Source organism: Lacerta agilis, chromosome 6 (assembly GCF_009819535.1).
Source record: "Lacerta agilis isolate rLacAgi1 chromosome 6, rLacAgi1.pri, whole genome shotgun sequence".
NCBI lineage: Eukaryota > Metazoa > Chordata > Lepidosauria > Squamata > Lacertidae > Lacerta > Lacerta agilis.
This window is the reverse complement of record NC_046317.1, coordinates 7,856,242-7,877,083: the sequence shown is the minus strand read 5'-3', so window position 1 is coordinate 7,877,083 and position 20,842 is coordinate 7,856,242. Positions and strand designations below refer to the sequence as shown.

Genomic DNA, 20,842 nt, shown 5'->3' with positions numbered 1-20,842 from the left:
TTCAGTACCACGGTCTACAGGACCTGCATTTAATAGCAATTAAATTAGTTGCTTAATATACATAACAGTGTCGACATTCCAGTTAATAGATTTCAACATACAGCACAAACTGTACAAAAAGGGAGTCACAGAACGACTAACATTTCTTTGCAACACATACAGAAGAAAATGCACCACAAAGACCTGTAAACTGTATAACCATGCACTAAGAAGACGGAGAAAAGTCTTAATTTAACTACGGTTCAAGAATACGGGAAGGTAATAGTTTAATACATCAGGACGTTTTATCGGGCTCCAAAGGCGTAGTAGTACGGTTCATCTGGCCGATATCCGTAAGCAGTGGTGGGGCGGCTTGGGATACCCATAGGCTGGCCAAATCCATCCACAGCAACACTATGCAGAAAAGAAAAACACCTGAGTTGACATTTGAAAACAGACCCTTGCAAACAGACATCACACAGTGCAAGGTCCCCTCTGGCTTTTTCCAGAATGCACAAATATATTGAAATGTACCTATTTAGTATCAAGCATATGCTGGGGGTTGAAGTCTCTGCCCTGTCTTAGAGAACTGGTTCTTAAGTTCAAATCAGCTGTCTCTCCAGCAAATTAAGGCTACTTGGGTGACCAGCGTAACATGGAAGCAGCAATTAACACAGGGGTAGCCAGAAGTGCTTTGCATGGAAAATGCTGCCTTATACTCAATCAAATCGTTGGTCCACCTTGCCCAAGTATTCATCATCATCATCAGATTTTATTGTTTATAGCCAATAGCCATCACAGGGCAGTATGAGCACAAATCACACAGCTTACAAAGCGAAAGACATTTCATGTACCAGACCAGGACAAATCTACAATGTCCAAAATGTAAAAACAATCCTTCTGGTCAGCGTCCCTGGGGTTTGGCACTTGCACTATCCGGAAATGTTGCCCTTATCTTTCTTGCCATTAGTGTAAATGGTGCCACCCTAGAGTTGATCTGATCAACATCTGCCAGCAGCCATTTAATTTTCAAATCATCTGGGTGACCTTCTAAGGCTGTGATGCCTAAACTTGGCTGTTTCGGGACTACAGTTCCCATCATCCCTGACCACTGGTCCTGTTAGCTAGGGATGATGTGTGGGAGTTGTAGTCCCAAAACAGCTGGAGGGCCAAGTTTGGCCATCACTGTTCTAAGGCAATCTGAAAAGGGGAAGATAAATTTAGCTCTGAGTGAATCATACAGTGGACAATATAAAATATAATGTATCAGATCCTCAATAAGCCCTGATACACATATACAAAGGTACTCTTTTACAGATCTGTTAGTAAATCTCCCATCCAGATATTCAGTAGGCATTGTTTGAAATCTGAGCTGAGTGAAAGCTCGTATAACAGGGGGGAAAGTTAATTCTCGCAAGTACATATAACCCTTTTGTGGTCTGATTTAATTTTAGTTTACCAAATACCAGGGTGGCAATTCTTTATATATTCAGTATCTTTCCCCCCCATCTTTGCTAAACACGCTATTTCATCTCTTGTGACCAGGAGCAACTACCAATATCACTGTTGGGGAGATCGAATAACTCTGCATCAGACATCTACGAGATTTTACCCAGCCTTCTCATTTCTTCAAATACAAAAAGCATATTTTGGCTAAGTGATGTTCTGGAAGCAGTGATATTTCCCCCCAATACAGAAACATGGATTTGTGTATACGAGCTTTTATAGAGGGAAGGCCTGATTCAGTCCTTGGTAGTGCTCCAGGTGTACTATGTGGCACTGCCAATATCGTACGCAGGAATCGATTTTGAAGTAGCACAGCAAGTTTCTCCCTGCAATGGTAACCCCATATAAGAGGTGAGACACAATCTTGGCTTCAAAAAATCTTTAATGTTGGTTCCGCTAAATGATGGCCCTCTGTGCAATTGGTGCTTCTCACGCGTGCAAGTTTTTGCAGCATCCACATGTCGTTATCATCAAAAGGCCGGCCCATACTCCCACACATTCCTTTTAATCTGGATTTACCCTTCTGGAGGAAAACCTGATAGCTAATGGCCCATTGGTGATATCGTGACACCCCGTCTGCAAATTAAGCGTCCACCTGGAAGCATCCTCCATAGGCTGAACAGAAGCTGCCCTGCTGGCAAAACCTTTTGCGCCCAATTCCATGCATTTCTTTGCTAGGTACAAGTGGGGAGAGGAGCAGGCTGCCAAGCCAGAAGCCTTTTTGAACCGGTAGATGGCACTCTCTCCTCATCTCTGGATGTCGTTAGCTGCTTCCAGTCACTTTCAATTTACTTCTGCCTACTCAAAACTACTCCTGAACATATTTTTAATTAGGTAAGGGAGGGGAATCATGGTTTCAATTACATTCCGATCAAATCAACTCCTTTAGTTCAATAAACATGAAAGTAATTAGGTGCAGAGCCTTACAGTTCAGAGCTCGAGACATTTTGGTTATTTCCAAATGGTTTGCGTATGTGATGGCTCCGCTATGACAATTTGAGACATTAAACCAACATAATATTAAAACATTCAGATCACTGGAAAGATCTCTGGGAAGGCTGTGAATCTGGCCTAATTTACATGTTACTTTTGTGGCATAATTGCTGCTCCCTTGTGGTCAATTCCTACATTGAAATGCTGGTGTCTAAAGTTTTAAATGTAAGGATAGTTCTAATGCCAGTGTCAGAAGTCCAATGGAGACATGGTGCTGGTACAGAACTTTTTAGGCATTTCTTAGTCAGTGTGGCAAACAACAACGAGGGAGGAGCAATCATACCCAAACACGAACATATAAATTAGGGGACCCTCACAGATAACTTCGTGGCTGGTTGGGGACAAGCATAGTAAAGACTGTCACTAATTTGCGGGACACCCTGATAATCAGCCCAGATCTGCAATACTCCTAGGAGTTGCTTGTCTAAAAATGTGTTGCCTTTGCTCTTCATTGCCTTTCTTCCCCACACAAGAGAATCTTTAAGCTTCAGATGGAAGCAGAAAAATACACATTCCAGGCAACAGACTAGCAGAAATCCTTAAACTATTCCATGCAGAGAATAAGCCTTTGTGCAGTTAATAAATAAGTACCAGTGAGGCCTTAAAAGCTATTATACAAACTAATGAAGGTTTAATCTCTTCATGCTTATTAGCACAAATTCTGACCTCTAAAATGGATGGTAGAATTTGTACAATGAAAGTTGAATGTTTCTACACTCCCCACCAATTAATGTGCTCAGAGTAGTTGCAAATTTGGTTATATCATAGCATGTCCCAGGGTCATAAATGCAGATTCTGAGGCCTCCACAATGTGGTAGAATTTAAGCTTTGGTTTGATTGTTTAAAAAAAATAAGTTTGTATGAACATAAAAATGTGTTCTGCAGCTAGAACTCCAGAATGAATCTTCAAGTAACGCTTTAGCAACTACAAAGAAGTGGCAGAAAGAAATGAGCAAGATCACTCCTTGTCTCTGCACCAATGCCCTACCATTTCGTAGATCTCCTTAATTTTCTTTATTAAAAAATCCCTGAATTATTTGAAGGTTTCATTTATTTATTTATAAATAATATTTCTTGCCTTTCCTTCAACTAAGGTCCCATGGTATGTTGCAGGAATAGAAAATATAATTATAAAAGCTGTTCAGCTAATGGTTCCTTTTCTAAAGCTGCAGATAGAAGTGACACCATAATCCCAATTTTGTATATGGGGACAAGACAATGCACCAACAGGCAATGGATTCACACCAGTACAAGAATTTTGCTAACAAAACGTGCACATGATAATGAACATCATGCTCATGGTTCAAAACCATAGGCTACCCAAGCCCGATTCTCCTCCGCACTGTGTTAACAAGCTAGCAATCCAATTCAAAGATAATATTCAACAATTGCCACCTTTCAGACATACAAATTTTTATATAGCTGCCAAAGTGTGCTTGGATAAATTACAGGTCTTGGATGTAAGAATTCCTGCTGTTCGGAACAACAGTTGCACTTCTGTGAAATCCAACAAAAAGCTATAAATAGAGGGGGGGGGAACAGTAGTAATTTATCATCATCTTTTAGACTATGTATCAATGGGTTTAGATTTCACGAGCTTCTTGCCACTAGTGGAATATACTGACAAGCAAAACAGGTCCAGGTCTAGTTGCACCCTGGAACCTTTATAGTGACCTGGGAGACATGGAGTTAAAGTAGTGAACAGCTTAGCTTAGCTAATTACTGTGTAATACTAACTTCAGTTGCTCGATCCTTTTGAGATCCGTTAAAATAGGACTGTATATTTTACCCCCCTCTGCACTCTTAATGATTTGTTTTTTTTAGTCTGAAATCATTTCCAGCCATCAGTTACGCTTGTGGTCTCTACATATGCACTTCTCTTGAGCACAAATATTTCTTTTTCCTATTGCTCTGCCAGCCTTGTCAAGAGAAAATTGCACTGTAAACTAAATGCCAATACTTAAAAACCCCTCGGATAACTCAGGCTGCTAGCATGATCTAGGACCTCTTCGGAATGGCAGCTGAGCTTTCCAATTTGCTCGTGAGAACTTGTCAAAAGAGGAAATGTTCCAAAAATACATGATGCATTTTATAAAGTCCTTGGGACTTGCGCTGCTTCAGAGCAAATAAAAATACCACATATATTCAGGATCCCTCAATCAGCTGAGACACGTCAAAGTAGTAAAGAGGAGTCTGAGAGGAGATACTATAGACATCTATCTTCAAAGGGCTGTCACATGGAGGCGGGAACATGCTTGTTTTCTCCCGCTCTGGAGAGTAGGACTTGAACCAATGGCTTCAAGATACAAAAAAGGAGATTCTGACTAAACGTCAGGAATAATTTTCTGACAGCAAGAGCTGTTTGACAGTGGAACAGACTCCCACAAGGACTGGTGGATTCTCCTTCATTGGAGATTTTTAAGCAGAGGTTGGATGGCCACCTGCCAGGGATATTTAGTTGAGATTCCTGCATTGCAGAGGGTTAGGCTAAATGACCCTTGGGGTCCCTTCCAACTCTTATGATTCTGTTAAAATGGAGAGTATTACACCAATAAATTACAATAATTCTTTGTGGCCCACAAAACCTAATTTCTTTCCTAAGCACAGTCCTCAAGAGAGTAGGAGAAAGACAGCTTGCCTACCTGAGACTGCAGCTATGTTGAGTGCTCACCTGTCACACATATTGGTTCTGTACCTGGCACAGAACAACATTCATGGTGCAAAGGCCTGGCCTAGCACCACGGGGCACATATGCAAGTGAGCTGGGACAGGCACTTTCCTGCTCAGTTTGAAAGCAGACTGATGCTGAAGTCTAAAAGAACCAGGGTCTAAAACAGGAATGAAAGCAAAACCCAACAAGCTGCAAAGTGGATTGTGGATGGGCTGTGTTTCTGCACAGCCACATCCACTCAAGCCTGAAATTTTCTAAAGCAATCGCATCAGCTGCCTATTAATTTCCAAGCCCATTTTGGGGTACTGATGCTGTTATTTCAAGCAGTGAATAGCTTTGGACCCAAATCCAGAAGGAGTACCTGCTCCCATACCAACCTGCCCATGCATTAAGACAGGGGTCAGCAAACTTTTTCAGCAGGGGGCCAGTCCACTGTCCCTCACCCCTTGTGGCTGGACTATATTTTTTTGGGGGGGGGGGGAATGAACCAATTCCTATGCCCCACAAATAACCCAGAGATGCATTTTAAATAAAAGGACACATTCTACTCGTGTAAAAACATGCTGATTCCCGGACAGCCCGTGGGCCGGATTTAGGAGGCGACTGGGCCGGATCCGGCCCCCCAGGCCTTAGTTTGCCTACCCAAGCATTAAGATCTTCAGACAAGGCCCTTCTTTGAGTTCCTTCTGTAGGAGACCTGTATTTTATGCATCCAGGAAGGAGAGGGGGCCTTCTTTGGTATATCCTCCCAGAGGAAGTAAAGGGAGGCGCTGACACTGCCAGATTAATACATTTTTATTTGTCTAGGCTTTTAAGAATTTACCATATTAATTTAGCTAACTGAATGGTTTTTGCGTTACTACTTCTCAAATCTTATTTCGTTGTTTTGATTGGCAGTTTTTGTTTTAAAAATTCAATCATCAAAACACTATTACATAAACTACACTGGAATTCATGTTTGGATGTGGTCTAGAAAATTTCTAAACAAATAAATAAATAGAAGTAAAGTAGCCAGCAACAGTGAAAGTAAATAAATAAGTGGCACACCAACAAAACAATCCACAAGAGGAAGGAAGTATCAATCATCATTAGTTTTGTAGCTTCTGCTACAGATAAATACAACTAGTGTTTGAATGCTTCCTAAAGTACTGAATTTGGTCTCTACACTATTTGATACATTATGCAATAATAAATACACACTGAACTTGAGCCTATTTCTCAGCTGCTTTCAGTGTTATTTTTCATCAACATACACCTTAAGACTCCTGCTAAATTTTGCAACGGACTGAATTCTTGCAACTACTGATAGGTGTAACAATAACATCACCCTCCCTACATCCCTTAGTTATCAAAACATGCTAAGTTTCAACACTGTTAAGGATTATTATTAATTAAATCTGTGTACCACCTTATATCTGTAGATCTCAGGGTTGATCACAACACAAAACTACAAAATAAAAAACACAAAATACGTAACAAAAACAAAAGCAGAAACAACCCAATAATTTCGCAACATTTAAAAGGGCCTCAGATGTCTATAAGATGTGAGGTGCTCTTTAAGGTAACAGAGCTATGACAAGCCTTTCTAGTAAGCTCTAGGAATAATGGTGGTTTTTTCCTCCGCCTTTTTTTTTTTAAAGAACCTCAATTCACCTAATTTATTTAGCTTAGGAGTGGGGAACCTTTGACCCCCCAGGTCTACAACTCTCCCCAGCCAGCAGGGTCAGTAGACAGGCATGAACAACTTCTGGGGGGGGGGGACACACACATTTCCCATCCCTGATTTAAAAGTGCAATCCTAACCTATCCATTCTGAAGGAACTCAGCCCCGAGTGCTCACTGGAAGGACAGATCCTGAAGCTGAGGCTCCAGTACTTTGGCCACCCCAAGAGAAGAGAAGACTCCTTGGAAAAGACCCTGATGTTGGGAAAGATGGAGGGCACAAGGAGAAGGGGACGACAGAGGATGAGATCGTTGGACAGTGTGCTTGAAGCTATCAACATGAGTCTGACCAAACTGCGGGAGGCAGTGGAAGACAGGAGTGCCTGGCGTGCTCTGGTCCATGGGGTCACGAAGAGTCGGACACGATTGAACGACTGAACAACAAACCATGTCTACTCAGAAGTCCTCGCGCTGCCTTCCCAAAGCCCGGGAAAGCTGGGAAAGCGCTAACTAGGCATGAACACATGGAGTTGCATTATTTTAAAAAATTAGAAGAGCCTACTTGATCTTGTTGGTGTTGTGGGTTAAACCAGAGCCTAGGGTTTGCCAATCGGAAGGTCGGCGGTTCAAATCCCCGCAGCGGGGTGAGCTCCCGTTGCTCGGTCCCTGCTTCTGCCAACCTAGCTGTTCAAAAGCACGTCAAAGTGCAAGTAGATAAATAGGTACCGCTCTGGCAGGAAGCTAAATGGCGTTTCTGTGCACTTCTCTGGTTCGCCAGAAGCGGCTTAGACATGCTGGCCACATGACCCAGAAGCTGTATTGCGGCTCCCTCGGCCAGTAACGCGAGATGAGCGCCGCAAACCCAGAGTCGTCCGCCACTGGACCTAATGGTCAGGGGTCCCTTTACCTTTACCTTACTCAATCAGGCCAATGGACCATCTAGTAAAGTAGCCCATTCTCACAGTGACCAACCAGATACGTATGAGAAGCCCATAAGCAGAACCAAAGCATGAGAACAGTTTCCAGGAACTGATATTCAGAAGCGCGCAGTTTCCAACAGTGGAGGCACACCAGTCGCCATGACTTGTAGCCATCAATAGACTTTGCCTCCATGAACTTGTCCAATCCCCTTTTTAAGCCTTTATGTTGAGTTGGGCCCCTGGTGAGACTTTTTGCTGTCCTTGTGGTTTGGATCGCTGTCAAACCTGCTCTTACGCACGAGTAAAGCATGCACATAGCTGCTCATTTCATCAGACAGACAGCAAATCCGAATTCCACTGTGTGCATCTCTATTGTGAAGTGAATTTGTGAACTTGTACTGAAGGAAGAATAGAAAGACAAGGCGACTAAACCGTTCGTACTGCTTTTGTACCATGCAGTGGAGCTCTGCAAACGTTCTGCTGGCTGTGGCTTGGCATTTAACAGCATGTGATCAGTGAGGAGGAGGAAATTTTATTCCATTTAACTGTTGCAGATTTACTGCAGTGAAAAAGGGCTATGTAACCTGAGAAGCGACAGAACAGAGAGATCAAAGCTGCAGTCTGGAAACTAAAATAAACCTTCAGGCTACTTCCTGCAAGAAAATTCACTCTGGCAACTAAAACAGAGTCCACCTAAAAACTGTTCTGTTTTATGAGCTGTCACAGCAGCTCAAGTGGTTTGGACCAGTCAAGTTCAGAACATTATATTTCCTTGTTTCTGTCTCACATACTTCTGTAAGCAGTTTTATAGGGGAGTTTTATTTTAAAAAGAGAAAAATAGATTCCCCCCTCCTCTGGGCTGAAATTGAGAAGGTCACAGCTAAACACATTAAAATAAGCAGGTCTTCATTTGCACATTCCATGCCCATTTACTACATTTTAATATTTTATTTTTGGGATTTACAGGCAATGTACATTTTCTTTATTAAGTCTTCCGCATTCTGTTCAATTATTGTTTAATAAAGGCACAAATCAGTTTACACAGCCCAGATGGCTTGTAACCCAGGAGCTGGTCTATTCCAAGCACCACATCTGGAGGAAGTTCAGGGAGCAGCAAGAACATGGGAATTAATTAATACTAAGTTTCAGAAATTGACAATTTTTTTTTGTTCTCTCGTAGGACATGGAGGAACCTGAAATTACTGCACCAACATTCAAGACCCAGTTTCAGTATGTATTAATGCTGACCAGACTGCAGGTGTAAGTGAGTTAAAGAGCCACATGTGAGAAAACAATGCAGCTAAATACTTGAGCTAGATTAACAGCTGAATACACAGTCTCCTTGAAAAAAGCATCAGATAAATATTCTGCTCAGAATTATCACCACTCCCTACAGTTCACAGATATTTTATGAAATAATTAAAAACTAATTGCTGAAGCAATCATAAAACTTCTACAAACTGCAAGTTACTTAGCAAAATTCATTGTCAGAGCTGTCACTCACTCACTCACTCACTCAAAGACACACTTCTACAAGGCCTAATTGCAGGTCCTGCTATCCAAACACAATGCGTTCTCAGGAAATTGTCTGTTAGACAAGCATTCACATAATGAGTTGACCATTTCCATTGTTTCCTATGAGAACATTTCTAATGTGTTCCCAACCACAGAATTTTGACTCCCATCTGATGAAAAACACTGGGGAAACCTACTTGAAACCTTGCAAATGGCAAACAAGGAAAAAATACTCACTTATTGGTCTGATCTCTCCCACTTCCTCCCCACCTCCCACTATGGTTTCTGGTGAAATGGCTGCTGTGGACCAGCAAAACACACAAAGCAAGTCTTGTTTAAGGCTGCTTATTTGCTTACGGGACTACACACAAGTCTGGCTGACTATCTAAATCTGTATTGTTTACAGTGCAGTTTGGGTACTAGCTTCTTGTGTTTGGATAAGTGGATCTTTGTATAATGAGCGTATGCATAGCAGGACCTGCATGTAACTGGAAATGTGTTAACCAAAACCTGGCAGGTTTCGTTCAGTGTTGCACAGCCACCTCCCCATTTTTTCACCACAGTTCAATACTAAAAGTATAATTTAATGGGAACAGACCTATGATGTGGCCACTTCAGGACTACGTTTGTCTCCCACCTTCAAACACACACACACCCCAACACGACTGAAGTGTAGAAAATATAATTGAGCAATTAAAAAAAGTTATTAGAAGCACAGAGGCACCAGTAAATACAGTACTGTATTTTTCTGTGTATAAGACTAGGTTATTCCCCTAAAAAATAATGTCAAAAATTAGGGGGCGTCTTATACTCTGGGCCACCTCCCCCCATTTCCTTAAATCTGAGTCCCCCAAAATAGAGGGCGTCTTATACAGGGGGTGTCTTATAGACGAAAAAATACGGTAAGCTGCGGGAGGGTCTGTGGAGAAACAACATCTAAATGAGAACTCTGCAGACAGATCTCTGGTTTCACTGTCTTTGGACAACTGTAGACACAAACGGAAAAACTGAGACTAAGGCCAGAGAAGTGTTTCAGAAATGGGAGGATTTATAAATGAACTGTCCTAGGCTGAACTCTCTCAAGAGCTTAGCTACTCCCAGCCCTCTTGGTTGCCAGCATCATTGACCGATGATAATAGCAGTAACTTCCCAGCGTTCTGTTTCTGCCTGATTCTGTAGTTTGTCAAAGGAAGGAGAAAAGCTGAGATACAAAAGGCCCTAGGAACAGTGTTTCCTCAAGTTTTTGAGGTCAGAACGCAAGTGAACCATGACCAGAAAAGTGCCTCTTTCCTGCAAAAGGAATAAGCAGTTGGAGTGGATTCACAACGGCTTAGATAGGTGTATGGTCAGAATCCTGCTGACTGCTAACCAAACAGTGTTGTGCTGGACATTAAGGGGAAGTCCCACTTTTATGTGTCCTTCTTGTTAGAGGCCCTGCCCATCAGCCAAGAGGCCAGACGACCTGGAAGTAAAGACTACCCCACCCCAGAACTCCTGGAGAATGCCAAGACTATCTTATGCCATACGTGATATATATATATATATATATAAAAACATTGGCAGCATGTTTTACTAATAGGCTTAATACCATTAAAAAGTAAATGTTCTGATGATGATCAAACAGGTTTCACTAAATAATAAGGTTCCAACATTTATTTTTAGATTTGGAATCATGGAGAAGGGTCCTGTTTTTTTGTAAACATTTCAGACAGTGAATAGAATTTTGAACTTGTTTTTAAAAATTAATGAATAATTGAAGAACCTTTTAATGAGGGTGAAAGAGGAGAGCGCAAAATATGGTCTGAAGCTCAACATCAAAAAAACTAAGATCATGGCCACTGGTCCCCTCACCTCCTTGCAAATAGAAGGGGAAGAAATGGAGGCAGTGAGAGATTTTACTTTCTTGGGCTCCATGATCACTGCAGATAGTGACAGCAGTCACAAAATTAAAAGACGCCTGCTTCTTGGGAGGAAAGCAATGACAAACCTAGACAGCATCTTAAAAAGCAGAGACATCACCTTGCTGACAAAGGTCCGTATAGTTAAAGCTATGGTTTTCCTAGTAGTAATGTATGGAAGTGAGAGCTGGACCATAAAGAAGACTGGTCGCCAAAGAATTGATGCTTTTGAATTATGGTGCTGGAGGAGACTCTTGAGAGTCCCATGGACTGCAAAAAGATCAAACTTATCCATTCTGAAGGAAATCAGCCCTGAGTGCTCACTGGAAGGGCAGATCCTGAAGTTGAGGCTCCAGTACTTTGGCCACCTCATGAGAAGAGAAGACTCCCTAGAAAAGACCCTGATGTTGGGAAAGATAGAGGGCACTAGGAGAAGGGGACAACAGAGGATGAGATGGTTGGACAGTGTTCTCGAAGCGACTGGCATGAGTTTGGCCAAACAGCGGGAGGCAGTGGAAGATAGGGGTGCCTGGCGTGCTCTGGTCCATGGGGTCACGAAGAGTCAGACACGACTGAACGACTGAACAACAACAAAATAACTGAACTCCTACACCTAGAGCCCAGAAGCACATCAGTTGAGCCCAACCCACTCACTGTATTGTTGTTGTTTTTTATTGTGGTATGAAGCAGGGCTTCCTCCTCTCACTGACAAGTACCTTCACTTTCAAGAAAGGGGCTGCATCCAACTAAATTCTACTCAGAGAAGAACCACTGGTATTAATGGATCCAAGTTAGTGGATCCTTTAATTTCAACGGGTATCTGCACAAAGTATAACTAACAATGGACACAATCCAAGGTGTTTTGTAATATGGATTAAGTAGGTACAAAGGATTAAGTTAAGATCCTTGATAAAACGTGACGTGTTAAAAGACAGCACGAGAATAAAACTGTCTTAGTTATACAGTGGTACCCTCGGTTTACAATCATAATCCGTTTTGGAGGTCCGTTTGTAAACCAAAACAGGTTGTAACCCAAGGCGTGCTTTCGCCAGTGGGGCCTCCCAAAATCTTTTGTTTGTAATCCAAAATAAAAATAAAAATGGGTTGTAATCCAAAAAAAGGTTGCAAACCGGGACATGCACTTCTGGGTTTGACATGTTTGTAATCCAAAACATATGCAAACCAAGACGTTTGCAAACCAAGGTACCACTGTATTAAGTAACACCAGTCAGCAATACCTGGGCATAAAGCAGGCAAGCTGATGTTGCCATTGGCATGGGCGGTACTTGAAAGTTGTGTTGCAAATGTGTTTGGATGCTTTCCTGAGAAGCTACAGCTCTTCCTCAGCAGTGAAAGGGATATAGGAAGCACCCGGTGTTGCCTGGGAGCCACTGATGAGCCACTGATGGAGGAGGAGAAAGAGCCCCCAGTGGCTCTGCTTTGAATTGAAGGGGGAAACATGAAAGGAATATCTAATACATTCAAATATTTGAAGGGCAGTCACATGGATGATGAAGCAAGCTTGTTTTCTCCTGCTCTGGAGGGCAGGGCCCAAACCAATGGATTCAAGTTACAAGGAAGGAGATTCTGACTAAACATCAGGAAGAACTTTCTGACGGTTAAGAGCTGCTCAACAGTAAACTGGACCACCTCAGGGGGTGGTGGACTTTTCTTCATTAGAGGTTTTTAAGCAGAGGCTGGATGGCCATTTGTCATTGATGCTTCAGTTGAGATCCTGCATTGCAGGGGATTAGACTAAATGACCCTTGGGTCCCTTCCAACTGTACAATTCTATGATTCAATCCTCATTGGGCTGTTTTGGGGGTTCATCTCCTTAGGGTAAAGGTAAAGGTAATGGGACCCCTGACCATTAGGTCCAGTCGTGGAAGACTCTGGGGTTGCGGCGCTCATCTCGCTTTACTGGCCGAGGGAGCCGGCGTTTGTCTGCAGACAACTTCCGGGTCATGTGGCCAGCATGACAAAGCCATTTCTGGCGAACCAGATCAGCGCATGGAAACGCCATTTACCTTCCCGCCGGAGCAGTACCTATTTATCTACTTGGCACTTTGACGTGCTTTCAAACTGCTAGGTTGGCAGGAGCAGGGACCGAGCAATGGGAGCTCACCCCGTCGTGGGGATTCGAACCGCCAACCTTCTGATCGGCAAGCCCTAGGCTCAGTGGTTTAGACCACAGCGCTCCCCGCGTCCCATCTCCTTAGGGTACTTTTGTCTAAATATATTCTTTGGATTTTTGCTGACTTTGGGTTCCCTCAAAACCTCCAATCCCACCTCCTTGTATGTGGGGGTTGCGTTTTGAATGCAACAGGACTCCCAACCTGGGCACTGGAAATGGAGGGAAGGAAGATATTATTTGCCTGTTAAAGTCATACCTTTTTCAGATTAGAACATTCTTTCCTCTGGAAACACCAGTTTTTCAAAGCCTCTAGAGACCTTTTCTTGTTCACTGAAGTAGATTTACAGTTTGCTAATGCTGATGTGTGATAAACTAATAAAAGGTTACTACTGGTTTATAGGCCCAATCTGCTAATAAAATCTAATTCAGTTCTTCCTGGAGAGGGTAGGCAAATGAATGATGTCCAAGTGCTAAAAGCTGAATATCACTTCATTTCACTGGACTTAAAGGGAACTCAGAAGTGTCTTAAGGACATTCAACAAAAGTGCACATTATACTGTAATGATTAAGAGTCGCCGCCAACATAGCCACTATCACCAGGATCCAACTCTGGCTACGTGAAGTTATGATGTCTAGCAACTCCAGATAAGCATCAAAATCTGCAACCAGCTAAAAGTGCTGCAGTGTGGATAGTATCATCCATCTTCAAATGCACATGAAAACATGCATCTGATATACCCCTATGTTTGCTGACCCTCAAACATAAGCCTGGTTCCCCATAAAGTTCTCCTTATCTGAATAAAGGCACATACATGGTTCTATAAAATGATATAGTACTAGTGTATGCATACTAGGGACTGCCTGTCCCCACCAAGCTCCCTTCCCTTAGACCATGCCAACCCCGCCCTTATATCTCACCCAAAGCCCCCCACCCTCTTACAGTTTGTCCAAGCCACTGTCCAATCCTGGTAGTGGCTGGTGAACTGGCATGGGTTCAGTTACTCTCCCAGCTTGCCAACACTGTGGGTCACTGCCACTTAGCAAAAGGGGGGACCTCAGTGCATGGTGGTGGAGCCAATTCAAAGCTCCTGCCTCCATGCACCATGCTAAGCTCCCATGTTACATCACTGGGCAATAAAAGTACCCCCAAAACAGTTCATCCCCCATCTCCTTATTGCTTGCCTCAAACAATTATCATTTCAGCCTCAGCTGTGGAGGACAAGGAAAGGGAAAGTGGCCGATGACAGTAGCAGAAGAGGAGAGGTGCTAAGGAGTTACTCTGTTCTGCCTGTTCCTCTGTGGCTTGCATGGGCCTCCTTGGCCATTGCCACTGTAGAGGCTGAAACAGCGGCATGAGTCTGAGATAGGTAGTGGCAGAGCAACCCAGTTGCTGGGAAGGTAGTCCGTCTGTCCTAATAGTTCCTAAGTGGCTCACCTGGGTCACCTGCCCATCTGCTTGCCCACCTGGGCTGCCCACCTGCATGACAACACTCCACAGCAAATACAGGACAGTGGTACCTTGGTTCTCAAACTTAATCCGTTCCAGGAGCCCGTTCGAAAAACAAGGCGTGGCTTCTGATTGGCTACGGGAGCTTCCTGCACTCAGTTGGAAGCCACGTCGGACATTCAGCTTCCGAAAAATGTTACCTAACCGGAAAACTCACTTCCGGGTTTGTGGCGTCCGGGAGCCATTTTGTTCGGGAGCCAAGCCATTCGACTACCAAGGTACCACTGTATACTGGGATTAGGTTCCCACCATCTACAAATCTTAAAGAATTTGTTGGTTTTGAAACAAAAGCAACTGCAGTAATTTTACAGACTGTGATATATCTTGCTCTACTACGGCCAGAAAAAGTAAGAGAACTTTACCACGGTAATAGCAGCTTTTACAAACCACAAACGACTTGTCATTAGCTGGAGATAGATAGAAGTGTGACAAATATATAATAAAGGATGTGTGGCAAAGTCTTCAGTTTTTTACTCTATGTCATGTGTTGTTTTTAAGACATACCAGCTTTCCTTATTAGAATGTCTTAACCTACCAGCTTATAAATTGTACATACAGAACCAGCTTTGTGACAGTCTTACATTTTTAGGACATATCTACCACCTCGAAACTGTAATACTCTACCACCCCCACCCCCAAAATCACTAACTTTACTTTAAAACCTCCATTCACAAATGGAACACAATGCCTTTGCAATGAGCATTTCAAATTTAAACTAAATACCACCTAGATCCCAGTCCGACACTAAATACTACACTATGTTGTTGTTGTTCAGTCGTTCAGTCGTGTCCGACACTTTGTGACCCCGTGGACCAGAGCACGCCAGGCACCCCTATCCTCCACTGCATCCCGCAGTTTGGACAAACTCATGCCAGATGCTTCGAGAACACTGTCCAACCATCTCATCCTCTGTCGTCCCCTTCTCCTTGTGCCCTCCATCTTTCCCAACATCAGGGTCTTTTCTAGGGAGTCTTCTCTTCTCATGAGGTGGCCAAAGTACTGGAGCCTCAACTTCAGGATCTGCCCTTTCTTTAAGGATGGATAAATTTTATCTTTTTGCAGTCCATGGGACTCTCAAGAGTCTCCTCCAGCACCATAATTCAAAAGCATCAATTCTTCGGCGACCAGTCTTCTTTATGGTCCAGCTCTCACTTCCATACATTACTACTAGGAAAACCATAGCTTTAACTATACGGACCTTTGTCAGCAAGGTGATGTCTCTGCTTTTTAAGATGCTGTCTAGGTTTGTCATTGCTTTCCTCCCAAGAAGCAGGCGTCTTTTAATTTCGTGACTGCTGTCACCATCTGCTGTGATCACGGAGCCCAAGAAAGTAAAATCTCTCACTGCCTCCATTTCTTCCCCTACCATTTGCCAGGAGGTGATGGGAGGTGATATTTGCCAGGAGGCGATACTACACTATACTGGTTCTCAAATGGATCTTCTAGGCCATTTGTGCTGAAAGGCCTGGGTTAAGCCTATTTATTTCACTTGCTTTTTCACCTACCACTGGGGTAGCTGTGGCTCCTACATTTTTCCTTCTACATGGATAGATTGTTTTAGCTGTGCGAAGCATCAGCCAATGACTTAGTTAGAACAAGGAACAGCTCTGGCTATGATTTCCTGGGCTATCTGAAAATTCTCTTCTCCGCTTTCTCCTTCCCTTCCCCCTCCATTCTCCTGAGAAGTGTTTGAAACTGGATTAATTTGAAAGCAAAGTTGCTATTACTTCGGCAAGGACCCTGTTATTCTGAAACTGCAGGGCTTTTCATTTATGCGCATTTATATCACTACCCTGTATTTTTCACTGGGGGGGGGCTGCATTAATGAAACTTTTGAAAACTGCATTACTCTGCTAAATAAAGCAAAACACACTTTTGCTCTTAGTGTGTCTGTGAGACTTGCTCTTTTTGAGTTGTGCTTTATTTTATGCAAAAAACAACTCCCCCCCCCTCTTGTTTATCGTCGTCTTATTACTGAACCTCAGAAAAAAATACCCTCATCCTGCATTGGAGTTCAACAGAACTCCAAACAAAGTAAGAGACTGAAAGCTCATTTTTTATTGTAGTCTTAGAAGGTTGCACAATCTTAGAAGGAGGCATGGCTGGCAGGGGGTGAGGTGTGACTATCATGAACCCTGCACTTCTGAACTTGCCACTATACTACTGTGTTAAGAGGTGGTGGCTAAAATATTTGGCTTGGATACAAGGGCAGCCCAAAGTTACAAACCTCTGGGTAAAGTTATTTTATGGAAGTTATCTAGTAAGGAACCAAAAGACAGCGAGAAACATGTGTGTGGTAGTACTGTGTTAAATGCAGTAACAGCTGATGAAATGCTGAAAGTGTTTCTCAAATTGAGAAGGGGAAACCTCAAGCACAGTAACATACGATTCTTATTAGGTTGTAAACAGTTAAGCATTAAAATGCCCTAGAATGATATTATGGAATGAACAAAATGCATACTATATAAAAGAACCCCGCCTTTCTGCGATTATTTTTAATTAGCCTTCCTATTAAGTATGATTTTAACTTCCAACACCAACTCAGATTTGAAGAGATGGGCAGTTGAACTCCGAACGCTGGGGAATAGCAATTCTGTTGTTCATGCCCCAGAGCACTAATGCATTTTACATCAAGCTCAAACATCAGGAAATCCTGGCTTCTGGCGCCAAGAAGTTCAAAACTGTAATGACACATGTCTGAAAACTGGGATTCACTATCCATGCTGCTGTCTATTCTTTCAAGCAAATCACTGTCTCCCCCTCCTTTGCTATGTGAAACGGAGTATTTGCAGCAGAACATGTTTTCAATTAGGTAGTTTTTGTCTTACAAATAGCTCTGCGGATAACCATATAAGTAGTATTCCCAGAAAGAAGGAATGCACTGGAAAATCATAACACAGGTTTCGTGCATATATCATACTATGCTGCCCCAATTCTAATATTTGGCTGTAAGTCATATATTATTGTGCATTAGCAATATTGCAGCATAATTATCATCACATCACATCTGTGCCTGTGCAACAACTTGCCAGTCCCATTTGAAGCATTTTTGTGCTGATACATTGTGAGAAGGGGAAACCAGCAACAGCGAGGGCTCACTGATGGGGTTACCTATTCAGTTTCTGAGCTTGAAATGGTGCTTTTCAGGATGCCCAAGAGAGCAATTTATTGTCATTCCTATAGTATAAACTGTATCGCAAATTCAGTGATCCAGGTGATCCTCAAATGAAGGGTGGTAAATAAATTTAATGATAATAATTTCCAAGCGAGCATTGCTGTTGAACACTTGCAAAAATCCTTGATGTTTTGCAAGTATTTGACTGGTTTTGACTTGGGTTGGGTGTGGTTCTTGCATTGCTATTTTCTGCATCTGAGAGGCCTCCATATAGAACAGTATATGAATAAATATGTTTCAGATACCTAAAACCCCCTTTTCAATATTTGCAGCAATCTGTGTGAATGCCCCTAAGGTAGGTCTCCGTGGGACACTTGCAAAATTAGCACCTAAAGCAGTTTAAAGCAATTTTGTTGTTGTTCAGTCGTGTCCAACTCTTCGTGACCCCATGGACCAGAGCACGCCAGGCACGCCTATCCTTCACTGCCTCTCAGTTTGGCCAAACTCATGCCAGTCGCTTCGAGAACACTGTCCAACCACCTCATCCTCTGTCGTCCCCTTATCCTTGTGCCCCCCATCTTTCCCAACATCAGGGTCTTTTCTAGGGAGTCTTCTCTTCTCATGAGGTGGCCAAAGTACTGGAGCCTCAACTTCAGGATCTGTCCTTCTAGTGAGCACTCCGGGCTGATTTCTTTAAGAATGGATAGGTTTGATCTTCTTGCAGTCCACAGGACTCTCAAGAGTCTCCTCCAGCACCATAATTCAAAAGCATCAATTCTTCGGTGATCAGCCTTCATTAAAGCAATACCCACCACCATAAAAATGAACAAACATTTGCTTGGCAGGCAGCACCCAAAGTTCTTGTCCTGCAATCGCCCCTCACATTGTGTTCAATTCCTATGAAAAATTAACAGTGCAAGAAGTGCCCCCAAGCTACATTTGAAAAGGGAGTGTCAACTCTTGATTTTTATGTTTGATTTTACTCTAAAGCAATTCGGATCTCTGAAAAAAAGTGAATTAATTACACAAAATGTTAGCTATGTAAATTTAGCACTGCCCTGAATTTTCGCAGGGTTCTTTTTACAGTGCAAATGCTGCCATGGGATTGGTTTTTTTTTTTTTTTAAGAGCAAAGGGGGGGGGGGAGATTCTGCCAAAATATGCCAGCTTTTCATGCTGAACGATGCACAGCACAATCTCTCTTCCACTTGGCAAGCAAGAGAAGGGGAGGGGCCAAAGTATGTATCACAGCTCTAAGCAGCCACTGGAAAGGAGGGGAGCGTTTTGCCTTTTCTCACGCATCTCCTTCAATCTACCAAAACAGTGAGGCACTTTTGTAGAATGTAAAAGGTTTGGTGAAAAGGGACCTCAGCACTAATGCTACTTTGGTCCCTACAGTTGCGAGGGACCAAAACGCATCCGTTTTCAGGATGTCTTTTTACATATACGTTTGCATTCGAGGTCCTGAAAGCAAATGTAACTTTCGTGTGAGGGCAACTTGCTTTTTCACAGCTGAAGTAAAGGGCCTCATTTGGCAAACAGACAAGATGTTACACACACACACACACACACACACAAACACACACACCAAGCCAGATTGCAGCCATCATCATCTTTCATAAGAATATACAGCCAAGAGGGACCTTACTGATCAAGATGGATTATTGCCTGCTGAAATCTGTCATCTCAATGGGCCATAAATAAAAATACAGATATGTGAACCTCACTTTCAGACTCTATAAGCTAGGTTGCATACTTCCATGCTCAAATTCCTCTGATAAATAGTAATATTTATTTGGTTGGCAATTTAGGTGTCTAAAATATAGCACGTAAGGGCAGCTCAGCTCTCAGGGCTTTCACATTTCTATACCAAAATTTTAAAGCAGCTCCAGGTTGTAGTATTCCAGGAAAAAGTTCCAGTGTCATTTCTTACCATCTACCATTTCTTCCTTTGTGTGACATTCTCTCGTTAGGAAAAATTCACATACAATGCACTTCTCCTTGACTTGTCTTGCTGGGGAAAATACTACAGTTTGTTTATGCACCGTTCAACGGGATACCTTCCAAACCTATCTCTTTATTTCACAAACATGTCTCCTAAATAAAAGGTGTTCCATAATTCCAGCAAAGAAGCAGTGCCAAATCTTTTGCAAAATCAAAGTTCACCTTCTTGGTCTTCCCAGAAAAGTTGGCACATGATCAGAATGGAAGAGACTGGAGAGGTGCAGACACACATTTCTGAAAAAACTAGTGCGGCAATGGATTTTTATGATATTAAATTTTCAAGATGAAAAGTGTGCTTTTGGGTGATTCTAGAAGCCCTAGGGAAAACAGCCACACCCTAGTGATCTTTTGCATCTCTTTTCAGTAATGTATATGGTTGCTTTTCTATCATTTAAACGTTGCTTCTTGTGATCTCAGCCAATCAAGGTTCACTTTTCCTGGCAGTACACAGCCAGCCAGATAAAATATTGCAATAACTCAACTAAGGGCAAAAAAGCCCTCCCACTGATTGCACAGGAATGTGGGAAACATTTCGTTTTGCTACACTGCAGTTGCTGTTTTATTGTGCTCAACAGCATCTGCCTTGACCTAGAAGCATATAACACACATGGCTACATGAGCTGAGATATACAGTCATACCTCTGGTTGCGAATGGGATCCGTTCCGGAGCCCCGTTCGCAGCATGAGCAGCGTGCAACCTGAAGCGCCGCATCTGTGCGATACGATTCGGTGCTTCTGCGCATGCGCGAACCACTGAACCCGGAAGTAACCCATTCCGGTACTTCCGGGTTCAGCGGGTTCGTAACCCATGACGAACGCAACACGCAGCGTTTGTATCTAGAGGTATGACTGTACACTAGAAGATGCACTTCTGAATGTGTCTTCTCATTCACATCTCACATCAGGTCAATGACAAAGCCCACCCTCTCTTCCTTGACA

At 42.8% G+C, this 20,842-nt stretch overlaps 1 protein-coding gene across 3 annotated transcripts in view; it reads right to left on the bottom strand.

Moving 5' to 3' along the window:
* The window catches only part of KIFAP3 (kinesin associated protein 3), a 67,922-nt gene continuing 47,080 nt past the window's right edge, over positions 1-20,842 (bottom strand). Inside the window, exon 20 of one of the 3 annotated variants that reach the window (XM_033151333.1) lies at positions 1-393. In XM_033151333.1, coding sequence (XP_033007224.1) covers positions 285-393 — 109 coding nt within the window. In that variant the 3' untranslated portion in view covers positions 1-284. Of the gene's footprint in view, positions 394-3,877; positions 3,996-20,842 lie in introns of those variants that run through there. The other 2 variants (XM_033151335.1, XM_033151334.1) reach the window with 2 other exon arrangements.